Source organism: Coptis chinensis, chromosome 3 (assembly GCF_015680905.1).
Source record: "Coptis chinensis isolate HL-2020 chromosome 3, ASM1568090v1, whole genome shotgun sequence".
NCBI lineage: Eukaryota > Viridiplantae > Streptophyta > Magnoliopsida > Ranunculales > Ranunculaceae > Coptis > Coptis chinensis.
Genome location: NC_141458.1, coordinates 41,074,051 through 41,091,505, shown reverse-complemented (window position 1 = coordinate 41,091,505; position 17,455 = coordinate 41,074,051). Strand labels below are relative to the sequence as shown.

The following is a 17,455-nucleotide window of genomic DNA, read 5'->3' as shown; positions in this document are numbered from 1 at the left end:
TTTGGGTTAAGTTATATATAAGAGTCTTATAATAGCATTCCTAACGCAAGTCAATTTTTCCCCCTATTATCAAATCCACCTAGGCAGTTTTCCCCCTTTTATTACTGTTTTGGTGAAAAGTAAGGTGAAGCTGCCCAATGCAAAGGTAATTATTAATCTCGGACGAGATGTTAGATTCCGTCTAGACGTAAAAATCGAAAAAACACTCCAGACGAAATTAACACATCCCGTCTGAAATTTAAAAAAAAAACCGAAAAAAAGTTAAAAAATCATTCGAGGCGGAATGTTTTATTCCGTCCGAAAAAAAAAAACACGAGACGTAATCCAACATCTCGTCTAAAGTTCACAAGTCAGCCACTATCTCGGTTGAAAATTTCACCCTGGGAATGACTTCGGAAAATAGTCACCATCTTTTTCACCTCTGCATTGGGCACTGGTTTTGAACCAAAAGGTGGTGAAATTTTTTACATTCCCCTCTTTTTCACCTGCATTGGGAATGCTCTAAGATGGTCTTATAAAATAGTTTATTTTTCATTTTAAGTTTCTCTTGTAAGCACTTGTAAAAATAGAAAAAACAAATATACAACATCTTATAGATGGTTATTTAACAAATATAATCCTGCCCTTTACATCCCATTTTATTTTTATTTATTTTTTTCCGATAATCTCATCCCATTTAATTTGAATAGATTAATTTGAAACATACGTATAATTTGATTTTCGGTTTCAAATCAATTTTGTCAAATTAAAATATCAATTTTAGAAAAAGTGGTGGTGATGGTGATAGTGATCTTAATAACACGGTGGTGGTGGTGGTGATGGTGATGGTGATGGTAGTGGAGGTGATAGAATTGGTCTTAATAGCACGATGGTGGTGGTGGCGGTCTTAATAGTACGGTGGTAGTGGTGATGATGGTAGCAGCGGCTAGGACAAAGAAAAAGATAGTGAAAAGGGAAGAAAAGAGAAATGAGGCTAAAGGGTATATAGGCCGGAGTGTTTGAGTAATTTTATAAGTTATAAGACTTATAGAATTAAAATATATCCAATTTTGATACTTATAAAATTGGAGTCTCTTCTCAGACATTTCTAGTAGAATGATTTTTATAAGAGGCAAAAAAACAAACCTAAAAAATGTCCATAATCACATGTCGATAATTACTGGTCCAGATTTTATGAGAGGTTACTCTGCTCGTTGATAGTAGCAATAACTAAATTTATAGTATAAGCAAAGGAAACACGGGACATACCTGACCACTAATACGAAGAACTCGCATATAATAATTTCTACAAAACTGGTATCATCATCTATCATTAAGGTGTGGCTTTGCGTTGGTAGCATTCTTTCAAGATGACCACTTAAGATATGTATTTACAAATTTTGAAAGATGCCAATATGATATGTATTTTGAAATCTTCCTCAGAACTTTTTTAGATTACACGCGATTAGCTGTTTGTTTGCAAATGATTTATGCGATAACAGTTCAAACTTCCAAAAGATTTATGCGGCAACGGAAACTGAACAAAACAAAATTAAACATAACATTCATTAGGCACTGTACTGCAAGCATTAAATCAATTCATGGCAAAAGCTACTAGCTATATGACTCATTGGGTCTAAAAATAGCTGCCGCAACTGGTATAAAAAAAATACTTCAAAAATAAACTGCACAATGCAGGGATGGCTTATGATTTATGAAGGATATAGTCGCATGCAGCTCTAGTGCATAATTGCAAAGTGTGCTGAAAATTTACTCTGCAATGTATAGTTAACTATATATACACACTCTAAAATCAAATGCCAAAGGTGCCAAGGTGTAAGGCATTACAAGCTTCTCAGACATCTCAATGAGAAGCCTACACAAATTTGTACAAGAAGGCAATAACTGTATCGTTAAAAAGTAAAAACACTAGGCACCTTGAAACAGGCTGAACCACTTAGACATTTGAAATAAAATATAGGAACCCTGTTAGTTAATGCTCTGGATTAGCAGTCTCCTCTTTTTATCTGACAATTGATATTTACGTAGTAAAAAAACAAGCCAATTGCTTCAATGTACCTGGAATTAAAAAGTGTTTAGACAGTAGAAAGAGTAAACTAGGATTTAATGTAAAGAACATGCTACAACAACAGGACAAATTGTGTGGAATTTGGTTCAGTTCTCAGTGTGTCTGTTGAGCTGATGGAGATAGGCACAACAATGTATATCAAAGCGAGTGCAGATCTAACAAAGTGCAAACAGACACCACCTCACTGACTATGTTGGATAACATCAATGACAACCTACCTCACTGCAATTTGGTCAAATTTCTGCACTACCTCATCCCATGTGCTTGTACTAACTGCAAAGTGGAAAGTGAATTAACAGAATTAAAATGCAGTCTAGAAAATGAAGAAGAAGAGGCAATTACTGATAGTAATTAGTTGTATAAACATAAAAAACCAGAGAAAGGCCCCACCAAAACCTCGCTTGAGTACATAACTAACACATAAAATCGAAAATGTAAAATCCACAAATGACAGGCTCCTCTTGGTAAACAAGCAAATCTGGCAAAGTTTGATGATCAGAATAAGTAACAGTAACGTGTTTAGGGCTTTAGGCAGCATAGGTTGAACTTAGTAGGTGCTCATACTACTAAAACTCTGTCAAAGATTCAATCAGAACTTATCCGCCCTTATTGAAACAATAAAGCTTAATAGGATTTGGCTTCCTCAATCCTTGGCATGACTTTTGGGTGAGAATTATACTAGGAAATTAACACACCCCTAAACCCCCAAAGCGTATTCTTTTATTGCAATCTTTTTCTATATTAGTAATAATCATGCCTCACACAAAAGACAGCTTCAGAAATTAAACTCCAATAAAAGGAAGTCGGAAATTTAGATATAATTGGAACTATTTAAAAGCTAGTATGCTGTACTAATAAATTAAGTCGGCATGCAGGCATACGCCCATCGGATTACTTGATTAGGCAGACTCACATCAAACACAGAGACTTGTAAAATTAGTTTAGATCAGAAAAATTGAGCATATTGTTCACATTAATTAACAGCCATAGAACTCTTTAGTAACAATGTTGATGAAGAATGATCTGACTTTGAAACTGATCAGATGACAAAAACTGAGCAGCAAGCTCAATACTGTACTGGGCTAGGAATATCCAAAGAAAGAACTTGATTGCATAGAGCTGCCCATGCAGCGCAGATGCTCTTTAACCCATAAGGCCTGGGGTGGGTTCAAATGAAGTAGTGGCTTCAAATCCAAATACTCATGGTACAGGGACACAGTTATGATATAATAAACTTTTAGAGAGAAAAAATGATGAACAGTACCATGTACTTTACCCTTCTTTCATTTTAGTCCATGTACTTTTAAACCCATCAAACGAGTCACATATTATTCAACTTTTTTCAGTTTGGGTGACTGTTATTTATTCAGTTAGAGATTATGCTTATGTGGCCAAACAGAATTAGATGTGTCCAAACAGAAGCTTATGTGGCACACAATTTCTAAATTGATGAATTTTCAACCAGCTAAAACTCAAAATTCATTCAGCAAGTTTGAAGCCTTTTGTGACTCTGACCAAAATTTAAGGTTTTTAGCCGATTGAAATTTCGTTGGTTTCACATAAGCTTCCGTTAGATGTTTACTTTCATTTGGCCACATAAGAACATTTTCTAATGGAAACATAATAGTGTACCAAACTGAAAAATATTCGAAAGTTTAAGGCTCTTTTAATGGGTTCAAAAGTATGTGGTGGCCCAAAGAGAAAAATGCTGCAAAGTACACGGTACTATTTGGCAATTTTGTTTTCAATCTTTCAGATGCTGAATATCATATGCATAAGCTCCACTAAATCATACAAAATGGAATACCGATATTAAATTTACAAGGCTAGCAAGATTTTCAAGGATAACTTAAGTAAAGGCCTTCCATTCAACTAAACGATTGATGAAAGGGATCACATAGACTATTGAAAAAGGAGACCAGCAGAAGACGTCCTGTGAAATCCCAAATCCTAATTATACGTGGTAAATTCCTCCATGATCTTCCATTCTTCCCATCCTAACTGCTGCTGGCATGTTGTTGGGAGGGTATGGAATTATGGATAACCTAACCAAATTATCAAAAGCAAATCTCTCTAAGGTATTTCTTGTCCATCAAATAGTACCCGGAAATTACTTCATGCATCCATACTAAAGTTGCACTGCATATCCCTTTGTATTCTCCAACACTTTGGAATTTGGAAAGCAACTCCCCAGAGCTCTAATTTCACATTGATCGCTTTCGGACCCTCATTGTGACCAATATTGCAGATGACTCGTCTCTAACACGATTCATATAAAGCGTAAGGCCTATGAGTAATGCAGAACGGATACTTAAAATTCGTTGAAAAGGAAAGGAGTCCTTCAAAAACAGAAGAACAAGAATTGTGTCAAGAATCAAGAAATTAGAAGATAATATGGTCAAGAAAACTGTAAGAGTCAAAGTGATAATTGAGATTGAGCCAGGAGTTGTGGGAGAAAAGTTATTAGAATTTCAGCAAGCTGGTGAGATGAGGAAATTGATGAGTAAGGAAGAAGAGGCTGGGCAGATACTACACTGTTGTTGGAGGGCCTAAAATCTAGTGGGCTTCTTCTACTAAGCATAAATGGATCTGGATCAGGGATAGTAACTTATTTGGAGCAGGCTTACTTTATAAGGTGGCCGATCAGAAACGTGCACATGGAAGCAAGAACAGAAGACCTAGTCAATTAGGTGGCGACTGGCAATGAACTGAAAGATGGTCAGATGAGAGGTGTGATGGCTTTGAGGTGATCGACACAGATATAGGTAACACTCGAGCCTGTAAGAAGGCACATTGGCTTATAGAGACAACTTCAATGGGCTACACCGGTGAGGAGTAGTATTATAACTCTGGGGACACAGGCATGAGCATATATATTGGGGATGAAAACACTGAAGACCAAATCCGAGGATAAAAGTAGCTGTGCAGCGGGAGAGAGGTAAAACAGAAGGAAGTGGGGCTCAAATGCTCCATCTCAGCCTATGATCGAATGGATAAGATAAAAGAAATGTGGGCGGGTCGTCGATCTATCCTAGCAAGTACTCCATAGAGAGGCTCGAAAAATTACTTGAGGAGGCAAAAAAGCTTAGAGGAAAAGAACGGGAAGGTGTTAAGGATCTATAGGAGATGAAAAAGAGCAGAGGGATATAAGAGGTTAAAGAAAAAGGTTTTGCAAGTGGTAGGCGAAGGGAATGCAATGAGAGGCGATATCAGAACTATGGAGGAGGTGAAGAGAGACCAACAGGAGAGAGACAGGAGAGCAGGTAAAGAACTGGTTGGGACTGTTGTTGAGCCATGGAAGATCAGAATTGGGGCAGCAGTAGAAGAGGGAAAATCAAGGAGGGTAAGAAACCCGCAGAACAGATTTGTTACAAAAATAAAATGTTAAAATTTAGTGAGAAGTGTGGAATTAAGGTGGGGGCAAATAGGAAAAAGATTGATCAGGATGGTGGATGAAATTCAGAGGAGATGGATAAAGGAAGACATGGGTTGAGATGATTAAGAGGAAGGCGAGCTGGAACACTTGATTTTCAGTTGCATTGATCAAGAAGATGAGACGACAAGGACGTGGATTAGAGGTGAACGAAAGTGGAAAGTGCTGTTTTGGTAGCTGCTCTAATGGAGTTTTGACAATGACTACAGAGACTCTTAAGTTTGACTTTTGTCTTCCTTTTAATTGTTTTGCGTTTTGCAGTGTTTAAAACACGGCAGAAAGCCTCCAAGTGCTCTGCCTGTGTGAGGCTTGAGGCGAGCCTCAGATGCGCTTGAAGCTTAAGCCTCAATAAAAAAGAAGAGAGAATGAGGGAAAAAGGAGTTTGATGATGTTTCTGATAGAATGAGGTGTTCTGATGCTCAAAACATAACCTAATAGGAAGTTTTTAGTCTTTAAAGAAGTTATGAGGGGTTTAAGTGGTCCAAACAAAAAAAATATATGTAAGGCTTAAAAGCCTCAAGCCACTAAACCCATAAAAGGTGTGTTCTTTTAAACCTTGGCGTCTTGTTTGTGAGCTGGGACTTTTTGGATGGTGACCGTAGTCCAGTACTCCAGTGTATGAAAAACCTGTGAAGCCAACTTTGATGGCTGTCCAAGGATATAGTGATCTCGTGTCCAACATTAGTTCTCCCTCTTCCTTAATAGCATTCGCCATCAAGAATACAATGATCGATCCCTGGTTAGCCAACGACAGAATATCAGCTGTGAGGTATTTAGTACCTTGTTATGTTAGTCCGGATTTTCATAGCTTCTTCTAATTTCCTTTTTTCTCGAGTCTTATGAGTAACTTCTAATTTATTTCAACGTTCTAGAACTACGTTCCTTAACAAAAAAAGAAATTCCAATTAGGTGGAGTTTGTACAATATAATTTACTTTGACTCCAACTTATGTCTCCAGAAAAAGATACTTGTGCCAACTTGTGTCTCTATATACCTGATGACCTATGCTTTTAGTTGCACTACATTGTAGTGTTAAGAACCTATGCGTTCTAATGAGAGACCTGGGAGTATTAGTAACCTAGAGGGGATGAAAGAGAAAAAGCATTTATGCACATATAGTAGGACAGAGTTTAGGCCAGGACATGTGGTTGATAGAGACAGTGTTGCACAACCAAACATAAGCTCAACGCGTCATTTCCAGAAGTCTAAGAATAATATTTATGATAGTAAGGAGTAAAAAGTAGGTTCAAACGAAATCAAACAATATTTCCTCCTCATCAAGTTGAACCTTAGAAAGAATGATGCAATTTGAAATGGACATGTGTTGAAAGCACAAAACACGCTAGAGGCACACAAACATGCATCAAAATTTCCTTTTACAGTTTGACAACGTACAAGATACTGCTCAGTCCTCGCCAGCAGGTTTAAATCGCAGCTAAATAGTACTTTTTAAAAAACACAGAAAATGGGAAACTCAAAAGATGGCGTTTACACGTCAGATGAACAACCCTAATTATAAGACACTGACTGTCAGTTTTAAACTAAGTTACATTGACACGGACACATGTGTCCGTATCAGACACGGATACGGAGTGTCTGACACAATGAAATATCAAAAACTGAGGAATATCTCACACAATATGTGTCTGTGTGTGTCCGACACAGTCACGTCGATACGTATCCGACACGGATTATTTTAGAAATATGGTGTGTCCATGTAACATAGGTTTTAAGCAATAAAAGTAGCAATAATAGTCTACTGAAGTGACCGTAGAGAAATAACATTCACTTAGTAATAGAACTTATATCTGAAAAGGACAAGAAATTGAAGTGAGCGCCCATAAATGATATTTCATGGCCTTTCTGGGCTAGCTGAAAGACAGTAGTTCTACTAACCTGTCCACCTAGGGCTTTCTGCAGAACAGGAGATGGATGTACCTGAAGAAAAGATGACAGCCAACCAATGTTCAGATTACAAACATTTGAACCAAAACCATAAACTAAAAATCCCTGACCTTTTCTAAGTCGACATCTTCAGATGTCACTTTGAACCGCCCTCTTTTCTGGACAACTCGCCCCTCAGGTTTTTTGTCAAGATCGTCAACATTTGCAGCTGCAGTGATGTGTATTAGTTTGCCTTTTTGCGTGTCAGAAGTGAATTGATAGTGATGAGCATGAGGTCAGAGGAGAAAGCAGGTGGGGGTCTGGATAAAAATACAAAATACAAAATACACAAGGTGCATGCCTGGTAATTTAGCAGAAGATGGGCCTACAGCATTTGGAACCACTGTTCCATTACAATCTACCACATTCTGTGCCCCAATGTGCTTCTTGTCACTGCATATATTACAGAAAGAGAATTACTGATATTACACAACTTTATATCTACATAAAGATGATTAGTAAACAAAACAACAACAACAACAACAACAAAAAAACTCATTGAGTAATGAAAACTTAAAATCAGATCTATGTCTCAGTAAAAACAGGATTGCTTTCAGTTCTATAGTTTGGCTACTGTGCAAGTGTGCACCTATATTTGACAAGAGACCAACTTAAACAACTCCATAATATAGAAACGTGAATAATATTTACAGGTCATGTTCTCAAATAACAGTAGGATATAAACTTACAAAGTACAGTAGTAAACAATTCAACTTTAACGTTCAGGTATCAGATAGATCCATTATACAGGTGTCATCAGATAGGTCCATTATACAGGTGTCTGAACTATGTTTAAGGCTAAGTTTATTGTCAGAAGACTGACAATGCGCCACCATAATTCAGCTACTAAGTTTTGTCAGGTTTTTCGTAGGAAGTGAAAATTCAGTCAATTATAGGATGTGGATAAAGCTTTGTGGAAGTGGATTGGACAGAGTTTGCTGACTAACCACCTTATGCAAGTAAAGGAAGGAGTGAAGAATTGGAGAACTGTCGGACAATAAGGAGGAGAGAGAGAGACGCTAAAATTGATTAGGGGAGCTATCTTCTTTACAATACTAGGCTTTGTTACCACAACTAAACTGCACATATAGATTCCTTTCTTAGTTATTAATGAAATAAATAATTCTAGGACAATAAGAACCGAGAACCTTGCCGGAGAAATCATTGAAACTCTCCAGTTACCAAAAAAATTTGTTGAAGGAAAAAATATCCATCCACCATAATCCTTCAATAACTATCAAGGTCCCAAGAAGCATCATCAAATGCCTATACAATTGTCATTTCTCTAATACATTATACATTCTGTCAAGTCCCTTTATTTTTCTATCATTTCTTGATTGTCTAATTCTAATAGTCCTATCCCTATCCTAGTTAGTAAATTCAGGGACGGGAATTATTCGGAACGGGAATCCATTGGGTATAATTCGGTTTTAATTTTGAAATATTCGGGGAAATATACGGTCATATATTCGTTATACGGAAAACATTTGTCCATACGTTTGTTCGTGTATAATTCGATTTTCTCTAATAAAAATTCGTGAAAAATTCATAGATATAAACCACTTTCATTTCACAAAATATAGGTCAAAACCATACACAATTACTTATATTAAGTGTTCTAAGTAGTATTTTAACGTAAATACTCATTTTGAACCACACATCACATACTAAACAAATAGTGTTTTTTTTCAAGATTTTTTTTTTTTAAAACTGCTGAATTTTTTAACCGAATTATTCCCAAATCCAAACTTTACCCGTTTAGAACTTTTCATAGCCGAATTTTTCCCAAATAATTCGTGTTTAATATGCGAATTAAACGCGAACTTACTAACAAGGAACCGTCGTCACTTTGAAGACATCTTAGCTTCGCTTAAGAAGACTACTCTTGATAAAAGCAAGCTCTGTTGTTTCGGTTCAGGTCCATTTCTATATCCATTTATGTATTCGGGTTAGGGTATGTTGGGTACGGGTTTTGGGTAAATTTTCAAATTGTTTTAGAATTTTAGTGTTACCCAATCGGGTTTGGGTATGGCCATATTCGACCAGAACCCGACCCATTCCCTGCCCTAGTTTAGAGGATGTTACTTTGAGTATGTTGTAGCCACGTAGGATCATCTTATGTTTAGACATGGGGTGACGGTAGGGGTGCAGACGGATAGCCGAAAATCCGAATCGTATTCGTATTCGAAAAAAGGGATATTATCCGAAAATTTCGGATATCGGATATCGGACTCGGATTAGGATAAATTTTTCCATCCGAAAAGGTTTCGGATATAGATATGGATTCTGGACATATCCGTCGGATAAGTTCCGCTTTAAGTCTAATTCCATTCCGTCAGGTTTGGGCCAGGGGATTTATTAAAGTCATATCATACTTAACCAAAGTCAAATTAAAGTCAATATAATACAATTATAAAAGGGAAAGTGTGAAATCAGTAGATTTCATTCACTCAAGTTCTCAACGCACCGCAACTCATCTTCTTTCTCAAGTGCACCCCCACCACGCATAATCATCGATTTTCTCCACTGATTCCTTTCATGATATTGTTTTTCTGATGTCTTCTTTGATTTTTCTTGTCACCCTTCTATCACATGGGTGAGTAGGTTGTGGGTTTGCAAATTGACACATTCTGGAAAAGGAACTATTTTATCTTGGTCGGAGTTGTTGGGGTTGGAGTATGCATGCTTCTCTGGAGATTAATGTTTGGCATTACTAATACTTTCGTCGGTCTCTCTGAAAGTACCATCTTGTCTATATCATGATGTCACTTTTCTGGAAAGGAATCCAGTTGGAAACTGCAATAGGAAGCGTGGGATTTGCATCTACGGTTGCTGCTCTACTTGGATTGTCTCAAGGCATCACACTTTTTTCTGGCAAAAGGCCTTCTCTTCTTTGATTATAAAAGGGCATTCTACTATGAACATGCTGTTGGATTCTCTGGCGTTTTGTTTGCCTTGAAATTTGTCCTAAATTTGTTTGGATATTGGATATTTGCTATTGTAATTCAAAAAATTCAATTATCAGAATATTATCTCATCATCCTAACGATTTTGTGATCGGATCAGATATTACCCGATATCCGAATCGGATATCGGATTCGAATTCGAATATCATTGTTATACATCCGTCGAATTCGAATTTGGATGTTAGTGAACAATTTCGGATTCGGATATAACCATATCCGAATCCGAACCTATCCGTCTGCACCCTAGGTGATGGTTCATTTCTTGTAATGCCCCCCACCCCAACCCCCCATCCTTTGTAGCCTTCCTCAGCCTACTTTTCCCTTATTGAAATTTTACTTTACCAAGCAAACAAAAAATATTACTCTGTTATCCTTATTATGCATTTTTCTTTCTTTTGCAACCGCTCCCAGTTTTTGGGAGTACATAATAATTGTCATGTTCTTTTTCCTTCTTTCTGCCTTGAACAGCCAACCAACTTCGTCCCTTTTCCAGCTCTCCTCTCAAGCACTTTTTCCTCTTGTATCCTTATCGTAGCACTCATTTTTTATAATTAGATTAAAGTATTATATTATAAAAAAAAAAAAAGTCACATTTCCGACACAGCTATGGTGTGTCTGACACAGGAGATGAAGTAGGACAGGGGGACACAGCTAATTAGAAAAGAAAAATAGTACTATTCTTTATTAACACAACTAATTTTTGGTCCCAAAACCTTACAAAGCGGCTCCTTACAAATAAATAAATATGAAAGTGGTATATCATGGAGTTGTAACTATGTTAATAGATTATTTAATTAGTATTTTAGGGAAAGGGAATAGAAGAAACCCTAGTTTGAAATGGTATCCACAACGTATCCATGTGTCCAACACGAGTGTCCGACACGGATTTCCTTAAGAATATGAAGTGCCCATGTTACTTGGGAAAAAAGGGTCAAGATGACCTATAAATACAAGAGAAATCATGTACACGAAATCTAGCAGAAAAATATACTCTCCCATCTAGAAGCAAAACGATTCCAAGGAAAGTTCCTGAAATCCACATAAAGCTTATTCCAACAGCAAAGATACCCTCTTACGGGAAGAATGACTGCCTAAAATCCAGAAATGTACCCTCAAAATGAAGTCAGTTAAATTCCAACCAAATGCCCCACATGATTGCAAAAGGAACCATACCCTAGATCCTCTGGCCTCTAGAAAAGAAACACCATGTAAGCCACTGAGTAAGGGGATGTTTCTACGTTTCTATATTATTATATCAATAAAGTATCTATTTACCAATAAAAAAAAAAATGAGAAGGAGATCCACCACCTGACCAAGACTAACTCGAACAAAGCCAGACTCCCCAATAAAATTGGACCAGACTTCCACGGAAAAAGATAACACAATAAGACATAATTAACTTTCCTCTAATATTTATTTTTCTAAGATTATTAATTATAAGAATACGCACCAAAGCTGCAGACCAAACAAAAAATGTAATAGGCCCTAAGAACCCCAAACTCCTATGGCTGATAAATAAGTAAATGAAATAGTACCATTGGCAGACCAAGACAAAAAATTGAAATAAAAACTAAAGACTTAGTTGAGAAGATCCCTTTCTTGCTATGGTACCAAAATAACGAATCAGAGTCTAGTCGGTTCAAGTTCACCCCTTCAAGATTAGCCATGCATTTGCTAATTGTACACCCTTTAAGCTCAAACATGTTAAACAAAGTCTTGCACACTACTTTAAGAGGTAAATCTCCCAGCCAAACATTTTCCAAAAACAAAAACAAAATACGATCACCTGCACTAAGTTTATACCTATTACCTTTCTTAAAGGCGTAAGGACTACGGATTATGAAACATCAAACCTGAAAGGATTACGAACCGAACCACCAAACCTTGAAATAATGACTTTCGTCCAAAACTCCCTCTTTAAGCCAAACCTGACTATCCATTCCCAAACACTGCAACATTAAAGGTATGATACTCCGAACCACCAAACCTCCCACCTTCTTAGGTAAGCACATCAAATTCCCATTAACAAGATGTTACCTATGATCCTCGTCCATGTCGTCCCACAAAACGTTATTAATGAGCAACTAAATTTACCCTTGCCTAAAGACCATTAGAACCTAAGTTACATTGACACGGATAGGTGTGTCCGTATCCGATACGGATACGACGTATCTGACATGGCGAAATATAAAAAATTGAGGTATGTCACATACAATGTGTCCGATATGCATCCGACATGAACACGTGGATACGTATTCAACACAGATTATTTTTGAAATATGGCGTGTCCATGTTACATGGTCTAGAACCCTAAAGAAAACATGCATGAGATCCATCTAGAAGCACCGAAAAGAAGCAATAGAGATAAATTTCCTAATCCACCCTCTCCATGTGGAATCGAACCCCATAGCAGTATAGCACTAGCACATAATCCATAAAGTTTCAATTCACATGCTCATAAGTCTTGGTTACATCCACCTCTTTTTATAATGCATAAATTAATATATTAACATATTGATTGGAGTACATCAACACTTGTAGCCAGCAGCTAATTCATCAAGACCAAAACCCCACCCCAACATCCCTAATACACCCTGCAAATAGACAAAGAAAACCACCACCCAAAAAACAGAACCAAGGCTCATATTGCTCCCGTGTTCCACCACCACCCTACAAAGCCTGCCTAATCTTCATCTTCCTCCACTTCCTCTGTTTCCATTACTTCCACCTCACTGTCCCCATCCACCCCCATGCTCTAGTACTCATCGAATAACTCCAAATCCAACCTCTCATCCTGAGTCGAATAGATCGTCAAAATCCTCTTCTTCGGACTCGTATACCTCTTCTACAGCTGCCTGCCTCTCCTGCTTAACTACCTCTCTCTTAGTGTCCAACAATGCCTGTATCTTACCCCTGCTAGCTCCCACATTAGCTCCCCATCTCTTGCCGAATTCGATCAAACAGTCGTCATTTTCTTGCACTTGTATCTCCTTCTGTTCTGACTCCTCTTGGTTACATCCACCTCATACATAATTCTTTCCATGCCCCTCCCCCACCTATCATTAATTGCCTCATTACCAATGAGTATACTATCCAAAGTTTTTATTAAAAAGGTGTATCAATAATAGATTAGGTCAGTAGCGAGAAGCTAAATAAATGCCACAAGAAAAAATCTAACCGCAAGGGATCAGGATCAAAAGGATATTGATTTTTGGCCAAATTATTTAATGGATGAAAAATCTCTTATCCACCCCAAGTCATGCTCCTAATCGGATACACTAGTCATATTTGAAATCAAACCTCGCTTAATCAAGTGAAGAAGGAGCCAACTTGGTGCATGACAATTTTCCCTACCAATATAAAATTATTAGGGATGGAAGCAAGAGACTCATAGACTCAGAAACAAACAATAAACACATAATAAATTAACAATGTAAAACACTTTAATATTGATAGAAGTGTCAGATTACTTTAATAGTAACCTGCAAGGTGTTCTAGTAAACCAAGTAGAAAAGGAAGGGTGTTCAATATCAACAAAATGTTATGAGGACACATCGAACAGAGAGCTTTAGCAAGACATTTATGGCTACGCATTTGTAAGACTAGGCATTGCTCTCTTACTCTCTAGGGAGTTTTGCAACCAACATCAGCAAAGATACATATTAAAATGATTGTAACAGAGAAAATTAGTTGTTTATTGTGTGGAAGAAACATACTTGATATTTTCCTCACCAAATGAGAGAGCATCTGCCTTAGTCCGCAACACCTTTACATTTTCCTGCAAGCTCCCATGCAATTAGAGCCCTGAACAGTCAACATGTCTATTCCACAAAAAAGAAATACGAAAAGGATCAGAAACTTACATTATCTGCATCATTGTCCTTTAAATAGTGGCCCACTGAGAACGAATTATCTTCTGCTGGCTGCTTTACTGTATCGAGTCCAATTTCTTGATATTTTTCAGAGAGAGTTTCCTCAACATCTTGAATCTAACAATGATTTAATGACAAATAAAATATACATATATGCATGTGCCAACCTGAATTGAATCTCATAATGAGTGGCATGAAAGGGGAAAAGAAAACATACCAGGGCCGCTTGGGCCTTCACATCTTCAACGTTGAAGTTCCAGTCACTAATTCCCCGTTTGTATTCATTCTACAGAATAATTTGTAAGAATTCGTACCCATATCATGTTCTCAACAAGCAGAAAATATCATATAAAAAAAGGATGGTGCAAACCATATCATGTCAAACAAAGATAATTTGTGGGGTGCAAACCAAAAAGAAAACCATAATTGTAATACAGGGGGAAAAAGTCAAAAAGTAATCACGATAAGAAATTAAAAGAAAATCATAAAAGGATGGCATTTTATACGAAAAGTATAAAAGGCTAAGCAAAAACCACCAATAGTGTCGTAACAATTGAAAATCTGAACTTCAGGATATGCAATTCTTCGGAGATTTTGATCCAGATAAAACGAGACAAGATGATATAGGTGTAACCGTGTAATAATTGCAAGCGATGAATCAGTCTTAAAGACCAAAAAAATCAACTGACAAGATAAGTAAGATCTAAAAATATTTGAGTATATATTTACAACCATGTGTCTACTAGTATAAACACAGATGTACATAATTTTTGAAACGGTTACAATCAGAAGCATGTATCTTAACGGTCCATCATTCTGCATTTCTTTAACCATTATTACCATATATTGTATGGTTACTTGGTTAGAATATAACATTGAGTAAGTTGTGTAACACAATGATTATAAATTTAAGAAAGGTATTGAACAGAATCACATCACCAAGTCAACAAGAGAAGGAAGAGTGGGAGAGAGAGAGAGAGAGAGAGAGGAACACGAATGCAGTCTGGGGAAATCTGGAACTGCTACAGTAGTATTATAATTAATAAAACTACTACCACTAAGTTTGAGAAACCCGAACCTGTGATATCTCCTCCTTTTTCCATTCTTGTGCAATCATATCTGCTTCCCTCATCTGTGAAGAAGTTTGAAGCCATGTACAAATTATGAACCTGAAGCTGTAAGAAAATGGATACCAAGAAAATAAAATTGCATATGATGAATATCCTAACCTTCAAAGCTTTCAGACGTTCCCCAAGGGTAGGAAGCCCCTCCAATAGTGTATGCACAACAGACTCTCTGGACTTACAATGCTTAAAGAAAGGATGCCTCAAAAGCTTCTTTGCAGAAGGTCGTTTTAAAGGATCTTTTACCAAGCACATAGCAATCATTTGTTTGAAAGACTGAGGACAAACAAGGGAAAGAAATAGTTTGTCAGCAATGCTACGTGGAAATAATGAAACTATACCCAAGTTATTCACACTGAATGGCACCTTAGAAAACTTCCTGTCCCTTGGATAATCTAACCCTGGGGGTGCATGTTGCAGAGTCATAAGAAAAACCTAGCAATGGAAAGTTATTTTAGATACAGGAAACATAATGTTTTAAAAACTATAATAACATAGAAACAAATTCATAGAGTAGGCACCTTCACAGGAGGATATTTTGAGAAAGGAGCATGACCATGGGCAAGCTCCAACGCAGTTATACCAAATGACCAAATATCTGCCCTGCAGGATCAATGAAATTAAAATATTATAAACGGAAATAAAGGATAAGCAACGTCTTTGTGTGAGAGAGACGAACTTAAAGTCATAACCGTGTAAATTCTCCACAACCTCAGGTGCCATCCTACAGCATACAAATAAGAAGTTATGTCAGAGAGCAAGATTTAATTAGTAACAAACCGAAACTTGGAAAAATATGAGCTACAAAGGAGTAGCTTACATACCAGCAAGGAGTCCCAACAATACTATTTCTTGTGTGTAGCCTGTCACAAGAATCAAAAAGGCAAGCAGAAACACCAAAATCCCCTAGCTTAATTTCACCATGTGAGTTGACTAAAATATTTCCGGCCTGGAAAATGAAAAGAGAAGTGAGAACGTAGTGACACTTGAAGTTGTAGAACCTGGATTTTGGGGAAACAAAAAAGATTGTTACATAACAATACTGAATTGAGTTATACCTTAACGTCGCGATGAATCTGCCCAATTTGATGAAGATACTCCAAACCTTTCAAAACCTCGTGTAAAACAGTAGCAATAATAGCCTCTTCCTTAAACCCTTCAGTATAAGCAGCTTTTAAAATATGTAAACAAGAGCCACCATCCATAAAAGGCATAACAACCCATAAATCATGTTCATTAACAAATGAACAGTGTGCCTTCACTACATTAGGGTGCTCCACTAATCTCATTAATTGTGCTTCATTAGCATACTTATTTATATCCCCATGTTCGAAATCTAGTATTTTTATTGCTACTATTTCTTCAAATGGTTTACATACTGCTCTGTACACGTATGCACCAGCTCCTTTTCCTATTTCTTCGTATAAGGTGTATGCCTCTGGGTGTACTGGATAGTTTCTCTTTTCTACTGAGGAAGCGACGTCGCCTTGTTTTTTCGAGTGAACCATTTTCTTCGACTTGAGGGTTTCCCAAAATGTCCGCCGGATGTGTGTTAAGTCAAAATTGGTTTTATATTAGCACGGGCATACCGCTAAATTTAACAAACTAAAGTTTATCTTTAAAAGGTAAAGGTGTATCTGGCGCTATTTGTTTTGCAGTTAAAAGGTATATCTGGGGACAGATACGGGTGAATTTGTGTAGAATAAGATGTAAATGATGTTGTGGTCGGCCCTTGGATTGTTTCATCATTGATGAAAATAAATCTATTTTAAATCAACATATTTCCATATGGGGCTGTTATTTTGACTAATTTTTAAGTTTTAAAAAAAAATTACACTTAATTGGGATGGTATACAATGTACTGTGCTTTTTTTTTTTTTTCACTTTGGGTACTATATAATTTCCTAGTCACATACATTGTACTATAAAAAAAAAAAAACGGGTGGCGACCATGGCAAATATTCCGGATAAAATGGGTTGACGTAGCCAAATTTTGAGCTTTTTTATTTTTGCGTGGAGACATGTCAATTTTTTTTTTACCACACAA

At 36.9% G+C, this 17,455-nt stretch overlaps 1 protein-coding gene across 3 annotated transcripts; it reads right to left on the bottom strand.

Moving 5' to 3' along the window:
• Nucleotides 1-1,282: 1,282 nt before the first annotated feature.
• Nucleotides 1,283-17,111, bottom strand: LOC147509631 (uncharacterized). 3 transcript variants are annotated; one of them, XM_086601907.1, is made up of 15 exons: nt 16,467-16,997; nt 16,233-16,357; nt 16,088-16,132; nt 15,930-16,011; nt 15,775-15,843; nt 15,514-15,684; nt 15,363-15,416; nt 14,502-14,570; nt 14,276-14,401; nt 14,129-14,190; nt 7,747-7,838; nt 7,517-7,614; nt 7,398-7,439; nt 2,287-2,341; nt 1,283-1,516 (listed from the first exon to the last, which is right to left on the bottom strand). In XM_086601907.1, the coding sequence occupies exons 1-14, from the start codon at nt 16,914-16,916 to the stop codon at nt 2,315-2,317; spliced, it is 1,512 nt and encodes a 503-aa protein (XP_086458033.1). In that variant the 5' UTR covers nt 16,917-16,997; the 3' UTR covers nt 1,283-1,516; nt 2,287-2,314. The 3 variants fall into 3 exon arrangements, with proteins under 3 accessions (XP_086458033.1, XP_086458031.1, XP_086458032.1); XM_086601905.1 differs by lacking the exon at nt 1,283-1,516 and adding an exon at nt 1,749-2,058 and having other exon boundaries at nt 16,467-17,111; XM_086601906.1 differs by lacking the exon at nt 1,283-1,516 and having other exon boundaries at nt 1,749-2,341.
• Between the last annotated feature and the right edge of the window lie 344 nt (nt 17,112-17,455).